This window comes from Ambystoma mexicanum, chromosome 10 (assembly GCF_040938575.1).
Source record: "Ambystoma mexicanum isolate Mex_15411 chromosome 10, UKY_AmexF1_1, whole genome shotgun sequence".
NCBI lineage: Eukaryota > Metazoa > Chordata > Amphibia > Caudata > Ambystomatidae > Ambystoma > Ambystoma mexicanum.
Window position 1 is genome coordinate 155,567,819 of NC_090932.1, and position 17,638 is coordinate 155,585,456.

Genomic DNA, 17,638 nt, shown 5'->3' on the forward strand with positions numbered 1-17,638 from the left:
TCCCCAGCTAAACGCAAATCTATATTACAGAAACTGTAAGAATGAAGGGGCCACAATGGCCATGCTGCAGGAAACACACCTATTACCAGCCGACTTCGGACGTCTACGCTCCCGTCTCTTCCCAAAACAATTTGGCGCATCTGGAAATGCCAAAAAAGGGGGTACAGCTATTCTCTTCAGGGAAGGGGTGGATCCACAGATTCTCGACACCAAGCTTTGTCCGGAGGGCCGGTTAGTTGCCGTCAAGTGCCTGCTGCTTGGGGAACTATACTCCTTTGTGTCGATATATGCTCCCAACTCAGCTCAAGCAGCCTTCTATGAGGCCCTATGCACCACTCTCCCCGTCTTCCTGGAAGGCCAAGTCATTATCGGCGGCGACTTCAATGGTGTGCCGGATACTACAGTTGACAAGTCCCATCCCCCATCATCCGGGGACCTCACCTTGGCCCTGGCGCTGCTACGCTTATTCAGAACCCTGGAAGTGGTGGATGCATGGAGGGTCTTACACCCCTCTGAAAGAGACTACTCATTCTATTCCCACGTCCACAGAACATTTTCGAGGATCAACCTCCTTCTCGTTTCTCCCCAACTGCTTTCATTCATAAACGAGGTCTCCATAGGCCCACGGATTCTGTCGGACCATGGGCCAGTGTCCTTGGAAATCCGAGTTCAGGTCCCTCCTCACCCAGCCAGACGCAGATGGACGCTCTATGATCCTATTCTCAATGATATGCCGCTTAGGGACTCAATTGCCACCACAATCAAGAACTTTTTTTTGGAGAACCCCGTAACAGACACATCGCCCGCCAACACATGGGACACGATGAAGGCGGTTGTGAGGGGGGAGCTGATAGCACGAGGTGTTGCCTTCCATAAAGCTAGACGTCAGACCCGCTTGACCCTCGAGGATGACCTCTGGAAAGCGGAGCAGACCCACAAAGAAAAAGGGTGGTCCCCGAAGACACAACAAGCCCTCCGCACGGCACGGCACGGCAGAAGATTGAGGCCCACTACGCCAAACATACAGCACATCAAATGGCCAAAGCGAAGCAATTTTATTACGCCAAAAACAATAAAGCTAACAGGCTACTGGTGGCCAAACTAGCCAAAGCAAAACGAAACAATACAATTGTTGGGCTTCGGGACACACAAGGCCGAATCCACTATGCAGAGCAGGACAAACAACGCCTAGCAGCTGAACACCTGACACAGATAATGACCGCTCCACCACGGGATCTGAAAGAACAAAGGGAATACCTTCAGCACTGCCCCTATCCCAGACGATATGCGGGACCTCCTATAGGCACCAATCTCCTCGGAGGAGGTGGATGAAGCTATAAAATCACTGAAATCCCGTGCGCCAGGCCTGGATGGCTACACAACCAGGTTCTACAGAGTCTTCAAGCTCCAGCTACTAGCCCCACTGGTACAGCTATTCAATTCCTTTAGAGAGACCGGTGCGATAACTCCATCTATGCAAGAGTCCATCACCATTCTGCTTCCCAAACCCGGAGGCGACTCGAGATGCCCAGCCTCATATAGGCCCATTGCTCTCCTCAACATTGATGCCAATATTTACTCCAAGATCCTGGCGACTCGCCTAGCCCGCATCCTCCCAGACATAATTCAGCCCGACCAATACGGCTTCCTGAAGAACCGGTCTACGGCAGACAACATCCGCAGAGCTCTGAATTTGGTGGAGCTAGCCCCACGTGGAGACAAAAAGATGGCGCTTATAGAGCTAGACACAACCAAGGCATTCGACAAAGTGGACTGGACATTTATGAGGCTCACCCTGGAGTCGTTTGGATTTGGCCCGGAATTCGCACAATGATTCTAGCCAATTATGAATCCCCCAGAGCCCTACTCCGAATCAACGGCAATCTTTCGACCCCCATCTCGCTGACCTGCGGAACGAGACAGGGATGCCCGCTGCCCCACTCCTATTTGCCCTGATCATGGAACCCTTCGCTCAACGAATTAGGTTGAACCACGCAAACAAAGGGTCTCCAAGTAGGGACTTTGCACCATAAACTGGCCCTCTACGCGGACGATGCCTTGCTAACGATCACCGACCCCAGCAGATCTTTAACCCACGCCCTGGCCGAATTGAACGACTATGGAAGGGTCACAGGCTTTTCTATCAACTTTAATAAATCAACAGCGCTGGGAGTCGGACTCTCACCGAGAGAGCGAGAAGAGTTGATACCAATATGCCCAATCCAATGGAAGACGAAGGCTATCAACTACCTGGGGGTCCAGATCCCTGCCAAACCAACGGATGTCTACCGCGTGAATTTTCCCCCGCTCTTTCAAGAACTGAAGACGGATTTGAAGCGCTGGGCTTCCCAGGAGATCTCCCTAATGGGAAGGATCACTGCATGTAAAATGAACCTGCTTCCAAGATTTTTGTATGCATGCTCAGCCCTCCCGGTGCTGATCCCGATCTCAGCACTCCAGAACCTACAGAGAAAGATGCTGCACTTTATCTGGAGGGGGAAAAAAAACAGAATACCAAAGGACTCAATGATGGGGAACGCGAAACTTGGTGGCCTGGGAGTCCCAGACCTTCAGAAATACCAGGTGGCGGCCCAATTAGCTTGCACTCAGGCATGGCAACTAATTACAAATCGTCCTAGGTGGGTGGACCTGGAACAGTCACGTCTAGCTCTACCCTACGCTTTCTTCCCCACATCTCACCGGCGACCAGACGGCCATGGCAGGAGCTATTGCTGTCCACCAGACATACTGTTGCCATTTGGGATAGGACGCTGAAGCAGAAGAAAGTCCCCAGGGGACTCAGCCCCTCATCCCCGGTCTTTATGAATCCTGCCTTTTCCCGGGCTTGGCCCCCAGATACTTCAAAAACTGGATTACGGGTGGCCTGGAGACCATAGGACAACTTTTTGAGGGAGGACAACTGCGCTCTTATGAACAATGTAAGGATAGCTTCCACCTTCAAGAAACGGACAGGTTCACTTACCTCCAACTGCGTCACTGGTGCTCCCACTCACAGATTCGTCAAGCAGCAACACGCCCGCCCACACCCATAGAACTCACTCTCAACGATCTTCCACTCCAAGGTAAGATCTCAACACTATACAAGCTCCTCCAAAGGGACTTTCTCACCTTCAAGTCCCAGGCCATGGCGCAATAGGAGGCAGACTTGGGACACCCCATAGAGGACCAGTCCTGGGTGGACATTTGGACTCGTACCCAATCAGCCTCCTCCTGTGTTACAAATAGGGAATGAGCCCACAAAATCCTACTGAGATGGTACTATCCCCCTTTGAGACTGCACCACATGAATCAAGCGTTGGACCCGGCCTGCTGGAGACGATGCGGCCAGGTAGGATCCTTCTTCCACATCTGGTGGACCTGCTCCAAGGCCCAAACTTTCTGGAAAGAATGCCTGGCGGCCATTGCAGCAATGACACACATCAGACTCCCACTAGAACCTGAACCTATCCTCTTAGGTGCCCCGATTCCAGGAAGTTACCCGCACACGGGCCCCAAAGCTAGACTCTTATCACATTGCTTGCTGGCGGGCAGAATAGTGGTGGCCCGTACATGGAAGTCGGTGGAGGGCCCGCTCCTGCCCTTGTGGTGGATGAAACTGTGGGATGTACTCATTGCGGAGAAGGTGACTGCGGCCAGGGCAGGCTTTCTCCATCGCTTCCAGAACATTTGGAACCTGATCCTCGAATTTGATTGTGACTTTCCAGCCTTAACATATAAACCCCAACTGGCCAGGAGGGTCTTGGAGAGCTCGCCCGCCCCGCAGGAGCGAGAACAAGAAGAGGGAGACTGATCTACTAAATGAATTCTGAGAGGGGAAGGGGAAGCAATACTCTTGTGTGTTAATGCATTCTAAATGTTGATTACAAATGTATGTAATGTTTCCTGCCTTGTTCAAAAATAAACATATTTAAAAAAATGTAAAAAATAAAGTAAAGAATTATGGGACCATACTAAATCATTGGTGGATGGCTAGGTTACAAGAACGTTAACTGGCATAAATAAAGAACGAAACCAAATAAGAGATAATCAAGCAATATATTTCAATTCCTTAAATAGGGTAAGTGAAGTGCCCTCTAGAAAGTTTAAAGTAGGGATCCAATGATGGTGAAACTCCACATAGCCGTAAAGGAATGTAATTATAATAGAACATTCTGAAAGATCCAGCATACATTACTTTTCTAGTGGTGGCCATGTGTGAAAAGTTTATTGTTGTCTATGTATAGCCTGTCATCTTGTGCACATTGTTTATGAAGAATGTGGAATACATTGTTTTGACTATTCTAGCTTCATCTGTGTATTTAGAATGATTGTTACAGAGTTAAAGTATGTGATTTCGCATAGTTACAGTGTACAAGAACATGCTTTCGCTTGGTTACAGTGTATAAGTGCATGATATTGCAATGTTAAAAAGGTACATACAGAAAAACAGTTCAGGAAAGGCACGTGGTATTTGCGTGTTAATAAGCTAGACAAACAACCATGTTTTCAAGGCTTTCCTGTAGGCAAGGTGGGAGGGTTCTGTTTTGAGTGCAAGCGGCAGGGAGTTCCATTGTCTGGTCGCAATGAAGGGGAAGCTGGCTCCATCTGCTTTGGTGCGTTTGACTTTGGGAAGTACGAGGCGACAAGAGTTAGGTGTTATCAAGAACATTCATTATGTATTTGCTCATGGTCAGATATAGTTGAAGTGTCCCTGAGCTTGGAGAAGAAAGCTGGATTCGTCTTGGAATAAAGATTTTGACCTTCAAGGTTATGAAGATTAGGTTAAACATTTACTGTCTTAGAATGAACATAGTTGGCTTAGTATTGTAGTTTTCTAAAAGGGATCACGGTTTGGCTTTAAGTTAATAAAATATGCTAACTAATAAGTACATGGTTTGAATATTACCTGATCCAAAGTATTGCTTGCACCGAGCATCTCTATCTGCACATTTTCCTTGATAGCAATAGGATTGATTATTTTTACATGAATTCCCGTTCTGCTGAAAGATATCACCAACACAAGTTGGTGAAATTCCATTACAATACTCAGGAAGATCACATTCATCAGCGGGTTCTCTACACTGGGTACCTTTAGGAAGAAACTGTTAGAAACCATAGTGTATCAAATTGTATGCTACAATTTTACAAGAAAAGCACAGTGAAACATTTCCTAAGACATGTCATTCAATAAGCTTAAGAATATTTTAATTACTTTACTTTAAAAAAAGAAAACACCATGCTCTGTGTAGGCATGCATATTTCTCATAAGCAGACCATTATGGCATATAGATATGTTTTAGAAAATGCATCCTTACCCTCCCATTAATGTGCATGTCAGGTCCTATATGCAGCCAGTTAGTCCCACACTTGAATCAATTCGGAAGGTGGGACTTTCATTTGCAACTATACTGCACCAGTGGCCACTAAATCAATCAAGTTATAGGATGATTCAAGCTTGATCCTCAAGTAATTTATATTCTCTTTGGATTCATGCATTTATTTATTTTGGAATTTGAAGAGAGAAACACAAATCTAACTTCCAAATAAGAGGTAGAATGTGCCCCTCTGTCCATTTTACATTGGTCTAGTATTGTTTAATGTCTTCTAGATATGCAATAATGTTCTTTGAGGGACATTCTGAAAAACCCAAATGTAATGCCAAGCAGGTATATTTGTATGGCATCAGTTGACCTGGGGAGTCAAAAGGAGCTCCTGGTAGATGTTGGTGTCAAGCTAACCAGGCTCTTGGAGGCTACAAGCAGGAGTAGCTCCCAGCTCTTGGCCATTTTAAGCCCTGCACATTATACTAATTCTAATACCATATAATTAGCATCTGCAACCAGATTAATCTAATCAAGTATTAATTGCCTAGATACACTCAGATGAATTTGAAATGAATAATGTGGTGGATATTGTGTTTTCCAGACAAGATCAAAATACAGACCCGTGCTAATGAATATATATCACCTTGAAGTTAAGAATCATGTATGAGACATATCACTGTAATTGTTACAAGGGATGCCCTTTTTCTCCCTCAAGTATCAATGTGATTATACTGTACATATTAGTAGAAATAACAAACATACACTTTGTTCAATTTCTTTCTATAATGTTAAAGCTACCTACAACCAATCAGAAAGTGTGTGCATAGCTATTGTGGCAGAGTGAAACTTCAAATCAAACTCACAATCATGGTGCTGTCATGATTGGTGAGTTATGGAACAGATGAAGGTATACATACCAACCCGTTGAGTAAACCTTTGAATGGAAAGGATTAAAACAATACTTTAAAGTTTCATGACTTCTAAGGGGAGTTTACTAAAAGCAATCTAAAGTCGTTGACACAAAATTACAGGCAAAGTACTTTAAATCACCCTGCAAGGATAGCTGCTTGCTTCCTCTTAACCTGGCAGTTAAGTCTAATGGAATCAGCTGGATCCTTCATCTGGCTTCTTCAGCGGCCTTGCCTTCAGCTGTTTCTGGAATCTATATTCCCTGCTGTCTTGTGCAGCGGGTTATAACAGGTATAAGCCCTCCCCTTCAGGTTAATCTGAACCTCCCTTGTTTCTGCTCCAGGGAATAATCATTAGTGAGTATCATTCATTTATCAATGGTTTCAATCTGCTGGACCTAAATGTGAAATACATGGCCTATCGAAATACTATCAGTTTTGATAAATGTGCACATAAAGGGCCCTTCATCTTGGAAACGCCTCTCAAGAACAGTATCATCCTACTCCAGTCTCTTATAAACTGTTCTTGATCAGTGAAACAGAACATGAGGTTCTATGTCCATTGAGTTAACACTGAAGAACAAGTTACTCTCTTACCTGGTAACGTTCTTTCGATGGTATGGTCCAACGATGTATTTCATATCTATGACAGTAATCATCACAGCTGTGCTGCTTCGGAAAATCTTTCGGCGTCTGCTTCCTGTGTCGATGACATCGATACGCTGTCCTCGAGGGCCTCCGTCGAGCCGACGTCACCGGATGTTATAAGTAGGACGCACAACGCCCATAGCCTCAGTTGTAGTTTTTTCCCCAGAACATGTGGCACCAAACCACTGCCAGTATGACCACAGAAAGCCTTGCGAAAATGTTAGGCAGAATCCTGTGCACTGCCCTTAGGGATCGCTACACACAATTAAGACTACAGGTGGTGATACAAGTTTTACCTTTGGTACAAGCCTGTACTACTATGTTATAGTGGTAGCAGGGGCTGAGCAGCCAGGCCTATCTCAAGAGCATATGAGCAGTAGCATAGATTACACAAAGGGACCACAATTACTGTGACTCAAGCAAACACTGACTCAAGGTTTCAGGTAGAAAAATATAAGTACATTTATTTTTAAAACATTTGTTATAAACACAACACTTCTATTAAACTTCAATAAAAACCACACGTTAAATATACTACAACTAACCAATTCACTTTGTACAGTAAGTCTCAAGGTACGTACCCTGTGGTGGAATGAACCGGTGTTAGGCACAAAAACACGTTACCGCGGATACGATTGCGATCACTTTTTGACAGTTCGGTCTAATAAACAAACGCGTATCCGTGACATGAAATGCTACCGGGGCAAAAACACACTTAGCACCTGAGCTACCCAGAGGGAGTCGGAGGCAAAAATCACAGGCAATATTTTGGTTAGGCAGGCAGAATCAAGAAACGCTCATAGACAGGAGTTCAAAAGTAAAAGGTCCAGAGCCAGGGGGGAACGACATCGGGGCCAGTTGCCGAAGATCACACGTTCTAACAGTTCACGATTCAACTGAGCCAAAAGTACTTCGATATTGTCAATGTTGGGAAGCAAAAGTTATAAGAAGGAGGGAAGACAAGGTCAAGCCTTGGAAATGAAGAAAAAGGGATTCGCCCAGTTTCCTCAACAGAACACAGTACCCTGTTCCACTGGTGCAGCTGGTGCCCTGGCAGTGGTTCCTGTTGGTTTCCCGCAGACCCAGGATTCCTGGAGCTTCGTCGAGAAGGAGGACGTCTGAAGGGGGTCTGCACCACACAGGGATGAGGCCGGCAGCAGCGACACAGAATAAAAGGTGCGCTCCTTCAAAACAGGAGAGGCTCTTCAGGTGGCTATCCGGACCACTACAGCAGTGTGCAGCAATTTCGACCACGGAAGAGGATCCTCTGGCTGTAGAAGATGAGCTGGTTATCCCAAGCTCAAGGGAAGAAGACTCCGGACTGGATGTTCTCTGAGTCGTTGAAGGGCAGATAGCTCAGGACTGCAGCAGGGCTTCACTGGGACGGGGTAGTTGCAGCAGCCATCGTTCTCTCTGCTTATCTTCGGTTCCTTGTAGTTCCAGTGGCGACTCTCTGACTTCTAGCCCAAGAGACCTGCCTTTTATGCGGAAAAACTCCCATTCACGCAGCCTGGCTGTCAATCACCCAGCAGGGGGGTTGTCCAGCCCGGACAACTACCCTGGCCAATCATGACAAAGTGCGATTTGGGTTTCCTATGATACCTTGTGCAGGGGGCGACTACACCCCTGCCTCACATTCAGCCCACCTAGACACCCAGGTGCCTTGAGGAGGGCTTCTGGGCAGAAGCCAGCCAAAAGACAGTGAACAAAGAAGGCAAACCTAGTTTGCCACGCAAAGTAAAACACAAGAAGGACTTTAACAAAAAGAAATGGCGAATAAACCCAACCAGAGCCTAAAGAAAGACGATCTGGTCAAGCGGGTTTATGTTCAGGCTAATATAATAGCCAAGAACAGTACCACGTTTATCTAATATAATTGCGGTAGAAAAGTTAGGGTAGATACCACTGCCACCAGCCAAGTCTAAATGTTAAAAGAGCGAAACAATGCTCTAGGAGGTACAGATAAAAAAGGATACGAGTTAACCATTTCCAGTACTCCATGGAAGATGGGGTGTACTGGATCTGTGGTAGATTGACTAAGTAAAGTTAACGGTAACTTTACCCTTTTCTCAGGGACAGTAGTCGCCTCAGAAATGGAGTTGAGGGAAGTCTCAAAGACAACCCTGTGCCACGGCACTGAAGATGCTGTGTGATACACAAAAAGAAGGGGGCTACTGAAGTGGTGTACTTCAGAGTCCACAATCACACAAAAACAGATAGAAGCACATAGCAAAACCCAGGTAAGAGTGGGGGAAAAGCTCTCACTCTTACCAAGTGGAAAAAAATAAACCCCAGAAGTCCAGCAAAGCTGCTGGGGGACTCACTAGGTGAGGGAAATTATCCATAAATGAGAATTCTACCTAACAGAAACGTAAGCTGCAATCGCATAAGAAATTCTGTAGCGGGGGAGGTAGGGAGGGAGCGATATGGAATACGTCGGTGGACCACCCCATCGAAAGAACGTTACCAGGTAAGAGAGTAACTTGTTCTTCGAGGGGATTGGGTCCTCCAACGTATTCCATATCTATGACAGACTCCCAAAGCAGTACCAACGTATGGAAGAGGGAAAAGAATTTAGAATATAGATTTTTATAATGCCCAATCAAATTGCAGAGTAAAGGACCGCCTTGCCAAAGGCCAGATCCTGCCCATGGACAGAATCGAGGGAATAGTGACGTACAAAAGTATGGACCAAAGCCCAAGTGGCTGCATCACAGATGTTACGAATAGGAACACCCCTCTGCAGGGCAGTAGAGGAAGCCATACATCAAGTAGAATGGGCCCGTAAGCCTGCCGGAGGGTCCTTACCTGCCAAGCAGTAACATTCAGAAATTGCCAAGATAATCCATCTAGACAAAGTCTGCTTAGTCACAGCTTGTCCCAAATGCCTTCCAGCGTAACCAATAAAGAGCTGATCGTCCACTCTGATCCGGGACATGCGAGAAATGTAGAAACTTAAAGCTCTCCTACGATCCAACCTATGGAGCCTCTCCTCTTCCTTACCAGGATGTGGAGGACGATAAAATGCCGGAAGAATAACCTTCTGGCTCAAATGAAATTCGACACCACCTTCGGAAGAAAGGAAGGACAAACTCAAAGGACAACCCTGTCCTTATAAAACACAGTGAAGGGTGGCTTGACTGAAAGTGCCTGCAACTCACTCACTCCGCAACTAAAAACACAGTTTTAAGGGTTAACAGCCTCAAAGGACAAGAATGTAAAGGCTCAAACGGAGCACCCATAAGGAATTTCAGAATAAGGTTCAAATCCCAACCAGGCACCTGGAAAGGTGCTGGCGGAAACACATTAGTGAGTCCTTTTAGAAACTGAGAAATTAAAGGAATTTTAAAATAAGAACACTCCTCAGATGAGCGCTTAAATATAGACAGCACCGCCAGGTAACCTTTAACAGTACCCACTTGCAGGCCCCTGTGGGCCAACGAAAGCAAAAAAGATAGAACTACAGGAATGTCACATGAAAAAGGATCCACATTCTTAACCCTGCACCAGTCGCAGAACTTTCTATAACGGCAACGGTACAGGGACTTTGTTGCCGGCCGTCTGGCCGAAAGCAAAACCTCCATCACGTCTTCAGGGAGGTCCCAATCCTTATACCTCAACCTTTCAGAAGCCAAGCGTGAAGGTTGAGGGACCTGACCTATGGATGGAGAACCTGACCCCCTCCCGTGAGAGCAGGTTGTCTCGGTAGGGAAGACGAGGTGGAGGGCAGATGGACAAGTCCAGAAGGTCTGGGTACCACGTCCTCCGAGCCAAAGCCGGAGCAATAAGGATCATCGGGAACCGAACCTCCGTAACCTCCGCAGCACTCGCGGGATGATGGGGACTGGAGGAAACGCGTACAGCAGTGGGAAAGACCACTCCACCACGAACATGTCTCCTAAGGCTCCTTTTGGAGGAAATCCTCGCAAGCAGAACCTTTCGCACTTCCGGTTGACACTGGAGGCGAGAAGATCCACCTGAAGGGTCCCCCAAAGGGCGAAGATCTCCAGGAGCATAACCTGAACCAGCTCCCACTCGTGAGATATCGCTCTCTGCCTGCTTAGAGCGTCCGCCGTCTCGTTTTCGTCTCCGGTCAGATGAACTGCTGAGATCGAAACTTCCTGCTGAATGGCCCAGAACCTTAGCTGCATCGCCTCCCTGCACAGAGCAAGTGACCTTGCCCCCCCCTTTTTGTTGAGGTAGTGCATGGCTACTGTGTTGTCCGTCAGAATCAGGACAACCCTTCCTCGCACAGTCGACAGAAAAGCCTTCAGGATAAGCCTGACTGCCCGCAGCTCCAACAGATTGATATGGAGTCTGGACTCCGACGGAGACCAACAACCGCTGACTGTCAACTTGTTGGCATCAGCTCCCCATCCCATGAGGGATGCGTCCATCACGATCGTCACCTCTGGCCAGGGCAGCTAAAACGGAGCCCCATCATCAGATTGCCTTCGACGGCCCACCACAGAAGGTCCTGGGCGACCGAGGGCGGCACCTGAACGGGGTCCGACATCCTGCTGGAGGACTGCGACCACTGCATCTTGAGGGCCCACTGCAGAGATCTCATCCGCAACCTGGCCTCCGGCACCAGAAGAATGCAGGATGCCATGAGGCCGAGCAACCTCAGGAAATCGAACGCCGGGAGACTCTGGGCGTGTTGAAACTTGTGCACCATCTGCTGAATGTGATAAGTCCTCATCTGGGGAGGAAAACACAGCCCCAGGGAAGCGTCGAGCACTGCTCCGATGTACTTGAGCCACTGATTCGGCGTCAAATGGGACTTCTTTAAGTTGAGGGAGAAGCCCAGCCTGTGAAGGGAGTGGCAGGTGATGGACAGATGATCCAGGACTTGGTCGGGCGAGCGCGTCCTGATCAACCAATTGTCCAGGTAGGGGTAGACATGAATCCCCCCTTTCCTGAGATACGCTGCCACCACCACCATGAGCTTGGTGAATACCCTCGGGCGGAGGTCAATCTGAATGGCAGGACCCGAAACTGAAAGTGCGAGTCGCCAACCACGAACCTCTGGTACTTCTTGTGATTTGGATGGATCGGCACATGAAGATAAGCATCCTTGAGGTCGAGAGACACCAACCAGTCCTGAAGTTGAAGGGACTGGAGTACCTCAGAAAGAGTAACCATCTTGAACTTGTCCTTCCTGAGGAGCTTGTTCAAACCGCGCAAGTCCATGATGGGTCTCAATCCCCTGTCTTTCTTCGAAATAAAAAAATAAGGGGAATACCATCCCTTGTTCCTCTCCGCTACAGGCACCAGTTCTATGGCGCCTTTCTCCAGCAGGGATTGAATTTCCTGTGCAAGGAGCGGATCCGGACTCTCCAAAGAGAGATTCCCTGGTGGATTGTCGTGAGGCCTCTGCCGGAAAGGAAGACATTAGCCGTGGGCTATGATCTCCAGAACCCACACATCTGAAGTAATGGCACGCCACTCTACAAGATGCTGCGCCAGCCTTCCCCCAACCAGCGAACCATGGGACATGGCCTCATGACTGAGCCGAAGCGGCTGCGGCAGTGCCCGAGGGTAAAGAGGCAACTGCCCGAGCGTCATTGGCACCTCGAGTACCCTGTTTTCCACCTCTGGCACTTCTACCGTGGCCCCTTTGACTTGCAGCTCCTCTCGATTTACTAAAGGATGAGTAATATCGAAAGGAACCTCCCCTCCATTGCTGTCCCCTAGGACGAAAAGGCAGAGGTTGGCGAACCGCAGCGCTCAACGACTTTGCTGCAGCTTTGGAGGTCTACAACCTCTCAAGGCTCTCGTCAGCTGCCAAAAAGATGTTCACCATCAAAGGGCATGTTGAGGAGCCGGGCCTGCACATCAGGAGCAAACCCTGACTTCCTCAACCACGCAAACCTGCATATTACGGTGCTCGCCGCCAGGGATCGGCTGACACAATCTGCCATGTCCAAACCCAACTGAACGGTCTCACACATGGCATCCTTGCCATCCTGTACAATAGCAAGAAAACCATCCCATTCCTCCCCTTGGGGAATATGTTCAGCCGCCAAGGAAATACAGTTCCACAGAGTGTGCTTGAAACGTGACAAGGCACACACGGAGTTGGCTGCCTGTAAAGCCATACCCCCTGAAGAAAACACTTTCTTCGCCCAGCCATCAAAACGCTTGTCGTCCCTATCAGGAGGGATGGTAGGGTACGACGCCTGCTTTGCTGGGGCTGTGGCTGCCTGCACCACCAAACTCTCCGGAGTGGGGTGCGTGGTCAAGTAGCAGGGGCCACTACTGGCTGGATGGTATTTTCACGGCAAAGACTTGCTCACTGCCGGGAGACTCTCCGGAGCAGTCCAAGCTGCAGCCACCCTTCTTTGCAAAGCCATATGGAATGGCAGTTCTGGGTCAGTTAGAGGACCTTGGTCGAGGATGTCCGTCGGGTCATCCTGCAGAAAATCCACAAGTGGCGCAGACCACCCCAAGTATTCCGTGACCCTCAAATAAGGCGCCGGTACGAGGACTCGGCATGGGTGCCAGGCTCAGGCCGACAGAACTTATTAGTGCAGTGACTGAAGCAGATCTTCAATCTGGCTGTGACCAGACAAAATCTCGTCAGGCACCTCCTCAGGCACCAAACCTTCCTAAGATCCCTCATCCCCCTCAGAAATAAAATCCAGAGGTCGGAAAGAGGGCACAGAAAAAGGGACATGCTTAGCCTTGGCCAGAGCCTTTCTGGGGGGTTCCACCGTGCCACGGGGAAACTCCGACAAAGCAGCCTTGAAAGGCTTTGAGGGCGTCGACGGAATCGGCGTCGACGTCGAGTGAGGTGCCGACAACTTCCTACGACGTCGACACAGGCCTCGAGGGCGGACCCCCGCGCGTGTCCTCCGACAGCCTGGGCACCGAAGGCGTCGACGACTTCCTCGGAGGCGGAGCCTCGAAAGAGTCCCTCGACGAACTCGACGCCGCAGGCGTCGATGTCTTCCTCGAAGACTTCACAGGCTCACACGGTCTCGAGGGCATCGAGGACCGGGACCTGGAACGGGCATGTCTAGAGCGACCATCCTTGTGCGACTGGGACCTCGAAGGCACCCGGTGCCCGCAACGACCGCTCGAGCCCAAAGGCGTACGAGTGGTGTCTCTAGCACGGTCACGGCCGGCGTCCTTCGACGGCGCGGACGGACTGGAGCCCTGCAATTGAAAAATCGCCATCATCTCCTTTCAGCAGGAATCCCATTCCTCAGGAGTGGAATGCTTGTTGGGACAAGCAACCCGCCGGCGGGCGGAATCCTCGGATGAGGACAGGGAAGGTGACATGTGACGGCGCATCCGTGAGTGCCTCGAAGAGGCAGAGGAATGGCGAGACCGACTCCTGGACCGAGACCCCCTGGACTCACGATGACGATGCGGAGAGTCGCCCCTCGAATCGTCCATGGAAAGTCCAGTGGATCGCGACTTCCGGGGCTTGGCCAACTTACCCACCGACAGCTTCTTCTTACGCTCCCGCAAGGCAGTCGACACAGTCATCCGTATCACGGTCCTCCCTGAGGCACCAGAGGCAAGCATCGTGCGTGTCCGTCAACGACATCTTGGAACCGCACACCCGACACTTCTTAAAACCCGACCGCGGGGTGGAAGAAGCCGAAGACATCATTTCAATACACAAAGGAACAGGTTCGAAGAACCGAAACGACAGGATTCAGTAGAACCGAGGCGTGCCGAGATCTCTGAAGCGAACACGTTCGCGGAAAAAACAGAAATGAGGCTACGGGCGTCATGCGTCCTACTTATAACATTCGGTGACATCGCCTCGACGGAGGCCCTCGAGGACAGCTTATCAACGTCATCGACGCAGACTCCGAAAGATTTTCCGAAGCAGAACAGCTGTGGTGATTACTGTCATAGATATGGAATACGTTGGAGGACCCAATCCCCTCGAATTTGCATTTACTTAAGAAGTTTTGGATTAGAACATGTACACCCCTTCATTACAGTTGCAGCCAAATAGCATATGCTTGGTATGAGTGACATTGCATGATCAAGCATTTTTTCTCTCGTGATGTCAAATTGTCAAGTGGCTAATGCTCAAGATTCACTGTTTCATGAGTTATATTGAAATGATAATTATTGAACTAATCTGTATACGTTGCAATTTTCAATACTGTTAGCCTCATTACAAGTTTGGCGATAGTCCGGTGGTAAATCTGTCGGAATACCGCCAAACTGAATTACTGTTACTGACACTTGGAATTACAAGTATTGGTATGGTTAGTCGTTTATCTAGAAAAAAGCCTGCGGGAGTAGCTCTATCTCGTAGGAGAGCTATGGCTCAGATCCGACCCAGACATTCTATGCTTCTCAAACTAAATAGGCATATGTGCCTATTGGAAACATGAGTGTACAACACCACATTTGTATTAAAATAAAAAAACTTGAATACATTCTTAAAAATGAATTTATATAAAAGAATTATTAAACTGATATGTTCTCCTTTATACATTCATTAATATTTCACCTGTGTAATAGTGAACACCTTCCAAGATAGTTCATCAATTTCGTTTTAATATATGACAATGCAAGACTTTTTTATGATGACTCCTTTAGAACAAGGGTCCTAAATAATTTCTAACAGTAATAGGAACCCAACCCTGATCTGTTTAGCTCAAACAAACGTAATCTCAATAATACAGGGTAGTTTGGCTAATTACCATATAACCTATACATGTCTATGTTGCCGACATGACATGTTTCTGTTCCATCCAGGAAAATGTGTGGGACATTCTTCAGGGGCTAGGCTGTTGGAGCAATTTGATGGGTCTCAGTTGTAATCTCTTACGTACTGGAGCCTGGTAGCACCAGCAACTGATATTCTACACATTTAAAAACAACTACCGTTACTTTCGGGGGCGCTGTTGCCCACGGGAGAAAATGGCCGCTCCTGTGTGAGCTCCGGAGTGAACCAGGGCCGTAATGCAAATATAACTGTTCAACGGGTCCGGTTCTACTTCTATGAAACATGGATTGAATGGCAATTGCTACTGAACAGGGCTGTGAAATCTGGAAGCCAACGGTGAACGACTCTCCGAGATATAGCATTATACGAACTTCACGGACAGCGGGGATCGGAGCCTGAGGTTGAGCCGGAACTCAAGGGAGGCCCATCGATATTGGGGCCTGCTGCAGGTGCTACGCTCCTCGTCGAGCGCCTACCGGGTCCCCCCACTGGCTCCCGCCACCCCCCTCCTTCAAGCACCGCTGAACGGCCGGCGCTCGGCCCCTACCAGGCGACAAGAATCCACCGGCGAACTGCTCCTTCTCGGCGAGAACAATGCAGATAAGTGAGGCGGCGTGAGGGAGGTGGCAGCATTGCACAAGACACGAACTCCCCCGGCCCCCACAATATAATTGGGGTGAGTTACAAACAGACACGGCAGACAGAAACGATTAGAAAGAATTTTGGTTTGTGCGTCGTAGACAGTGTATACGAAGGCGGGAACCGAGGCCTCTCAGGGACACTCTCAGAACTGTATCTTCATAGCTAGCGACCAGAAGGCTTCGCGACAGGCCGTGTCGAGCTTTTACCACGACTCTGGTGCTGCGACACCGACTGCGCACTACCTGCAACAAGCATATTGACACCGACCCCCCCCCCTGCTGATAAGACTTTCCGCGAAACAAGTGCTGTGTTGGCCCGACCAGGCCTGCTGTGGGCTGTGCACACCTCGACCACATATTGCAATTACCGCCATACGCCGATCAGAGAAGGCAGAGCACATTAATCCTGTTGAACAATCGATCAAAAAAAATGGGGATAATGCCCAAGAATTTTGGTCCTAAGAAGAACAAGGGGGCTATCGACAAATACACCACGACTATCCAGAAAGATCCAACATCCGAGATGGAGGAGGTAACGATCCCGCTCGACCAGCAGGCTCCGCCAACCATGCTGATGGACCCGCAAGCGGTCTTACTCGCAATACAACAGGGGTTTGCAGCACTGAACGACAAACTTGACGGGATCACCGCAAACATGATGTCCATTAAAACAAAATTGGACAAAATGACAACACGTATAACGGAGGCGGAAACAAGAATATCGGGCACTGAAGATGCCCTTGAAGCCCTGAAAAGTATGGTATCCACGATGGTGATCGAACTAGGAACGGTGAAGACTAAATGCGAGGACTTAGAAACGAGGTCAAGACGCAACAATATTCGCATAGTGGGGGTGCCGGAGGAAGCGATGAAGGGCTCCATGGGAAAAGGAGTTGAGGCCCTCCTGCACACACTGCTGGGGGACCCCTGGTGGTCACCAATGTTCATTATTGAGCGAGCTCACAGATCTCTGGCCCCGAAACCGAAAGCACATCCCAGACCAATAATAGCACGTGTGATGAACTACAGGGACAGGGACCTGATACTGAGGGCGGCAAGGGAAAAGCAGGAGCTGAGATGGGAAGCCAACGTTATATGGATCTTTCCAGACTTTACACTAGCGGTGCAACAAGAAAGGAAACAATTCAATGGGGTTAAGAAACTGCTCCGGGAACGGCAGGTTCAGTACGCCATGCTCTATCCGGCAAGACTTAAAATTCAATATCAAAACAAGATCCACTTCTTCACCTTCCCTGAGGAAACCGCCAGCTTCATAGAGACACATATCCCCACTCCGTCGAGGGGCACTGAAGTTAACGAAAAAGAATAATCTTCATGAGTGCACATTAACAGAATGTTCAACCAATGATGCATTAGTCCTGTAGCATCGGCTCCCCCTTTTGGGGGTAGCTT

General features: G+C 48.6%; 1 protein-coding gene across 1 annotated transcript in view; it reads right to left on the reverse strand.

The window, feature by feature from the left end:
• The window catches only part of LOC138491245 (disintegrin and metalloproteinase domain-containing protein 9-like), a 2,911,326-nt gene that overhangs the window by 1,078,367 nt on the left and 1,815,321 nt on the right, over nt 1-17,638 (reverse strand). The window contains exon 14 of the mRNA XM_069617655.1: nt 4,907-5,102. Coding sequence (XP_069473756.1) covers nt 4,907-5,102 — 196 coding nt within the window. The remainder of the gene's footprint in view (nt 1-4,906; nt 5,103-17,638) is intronic.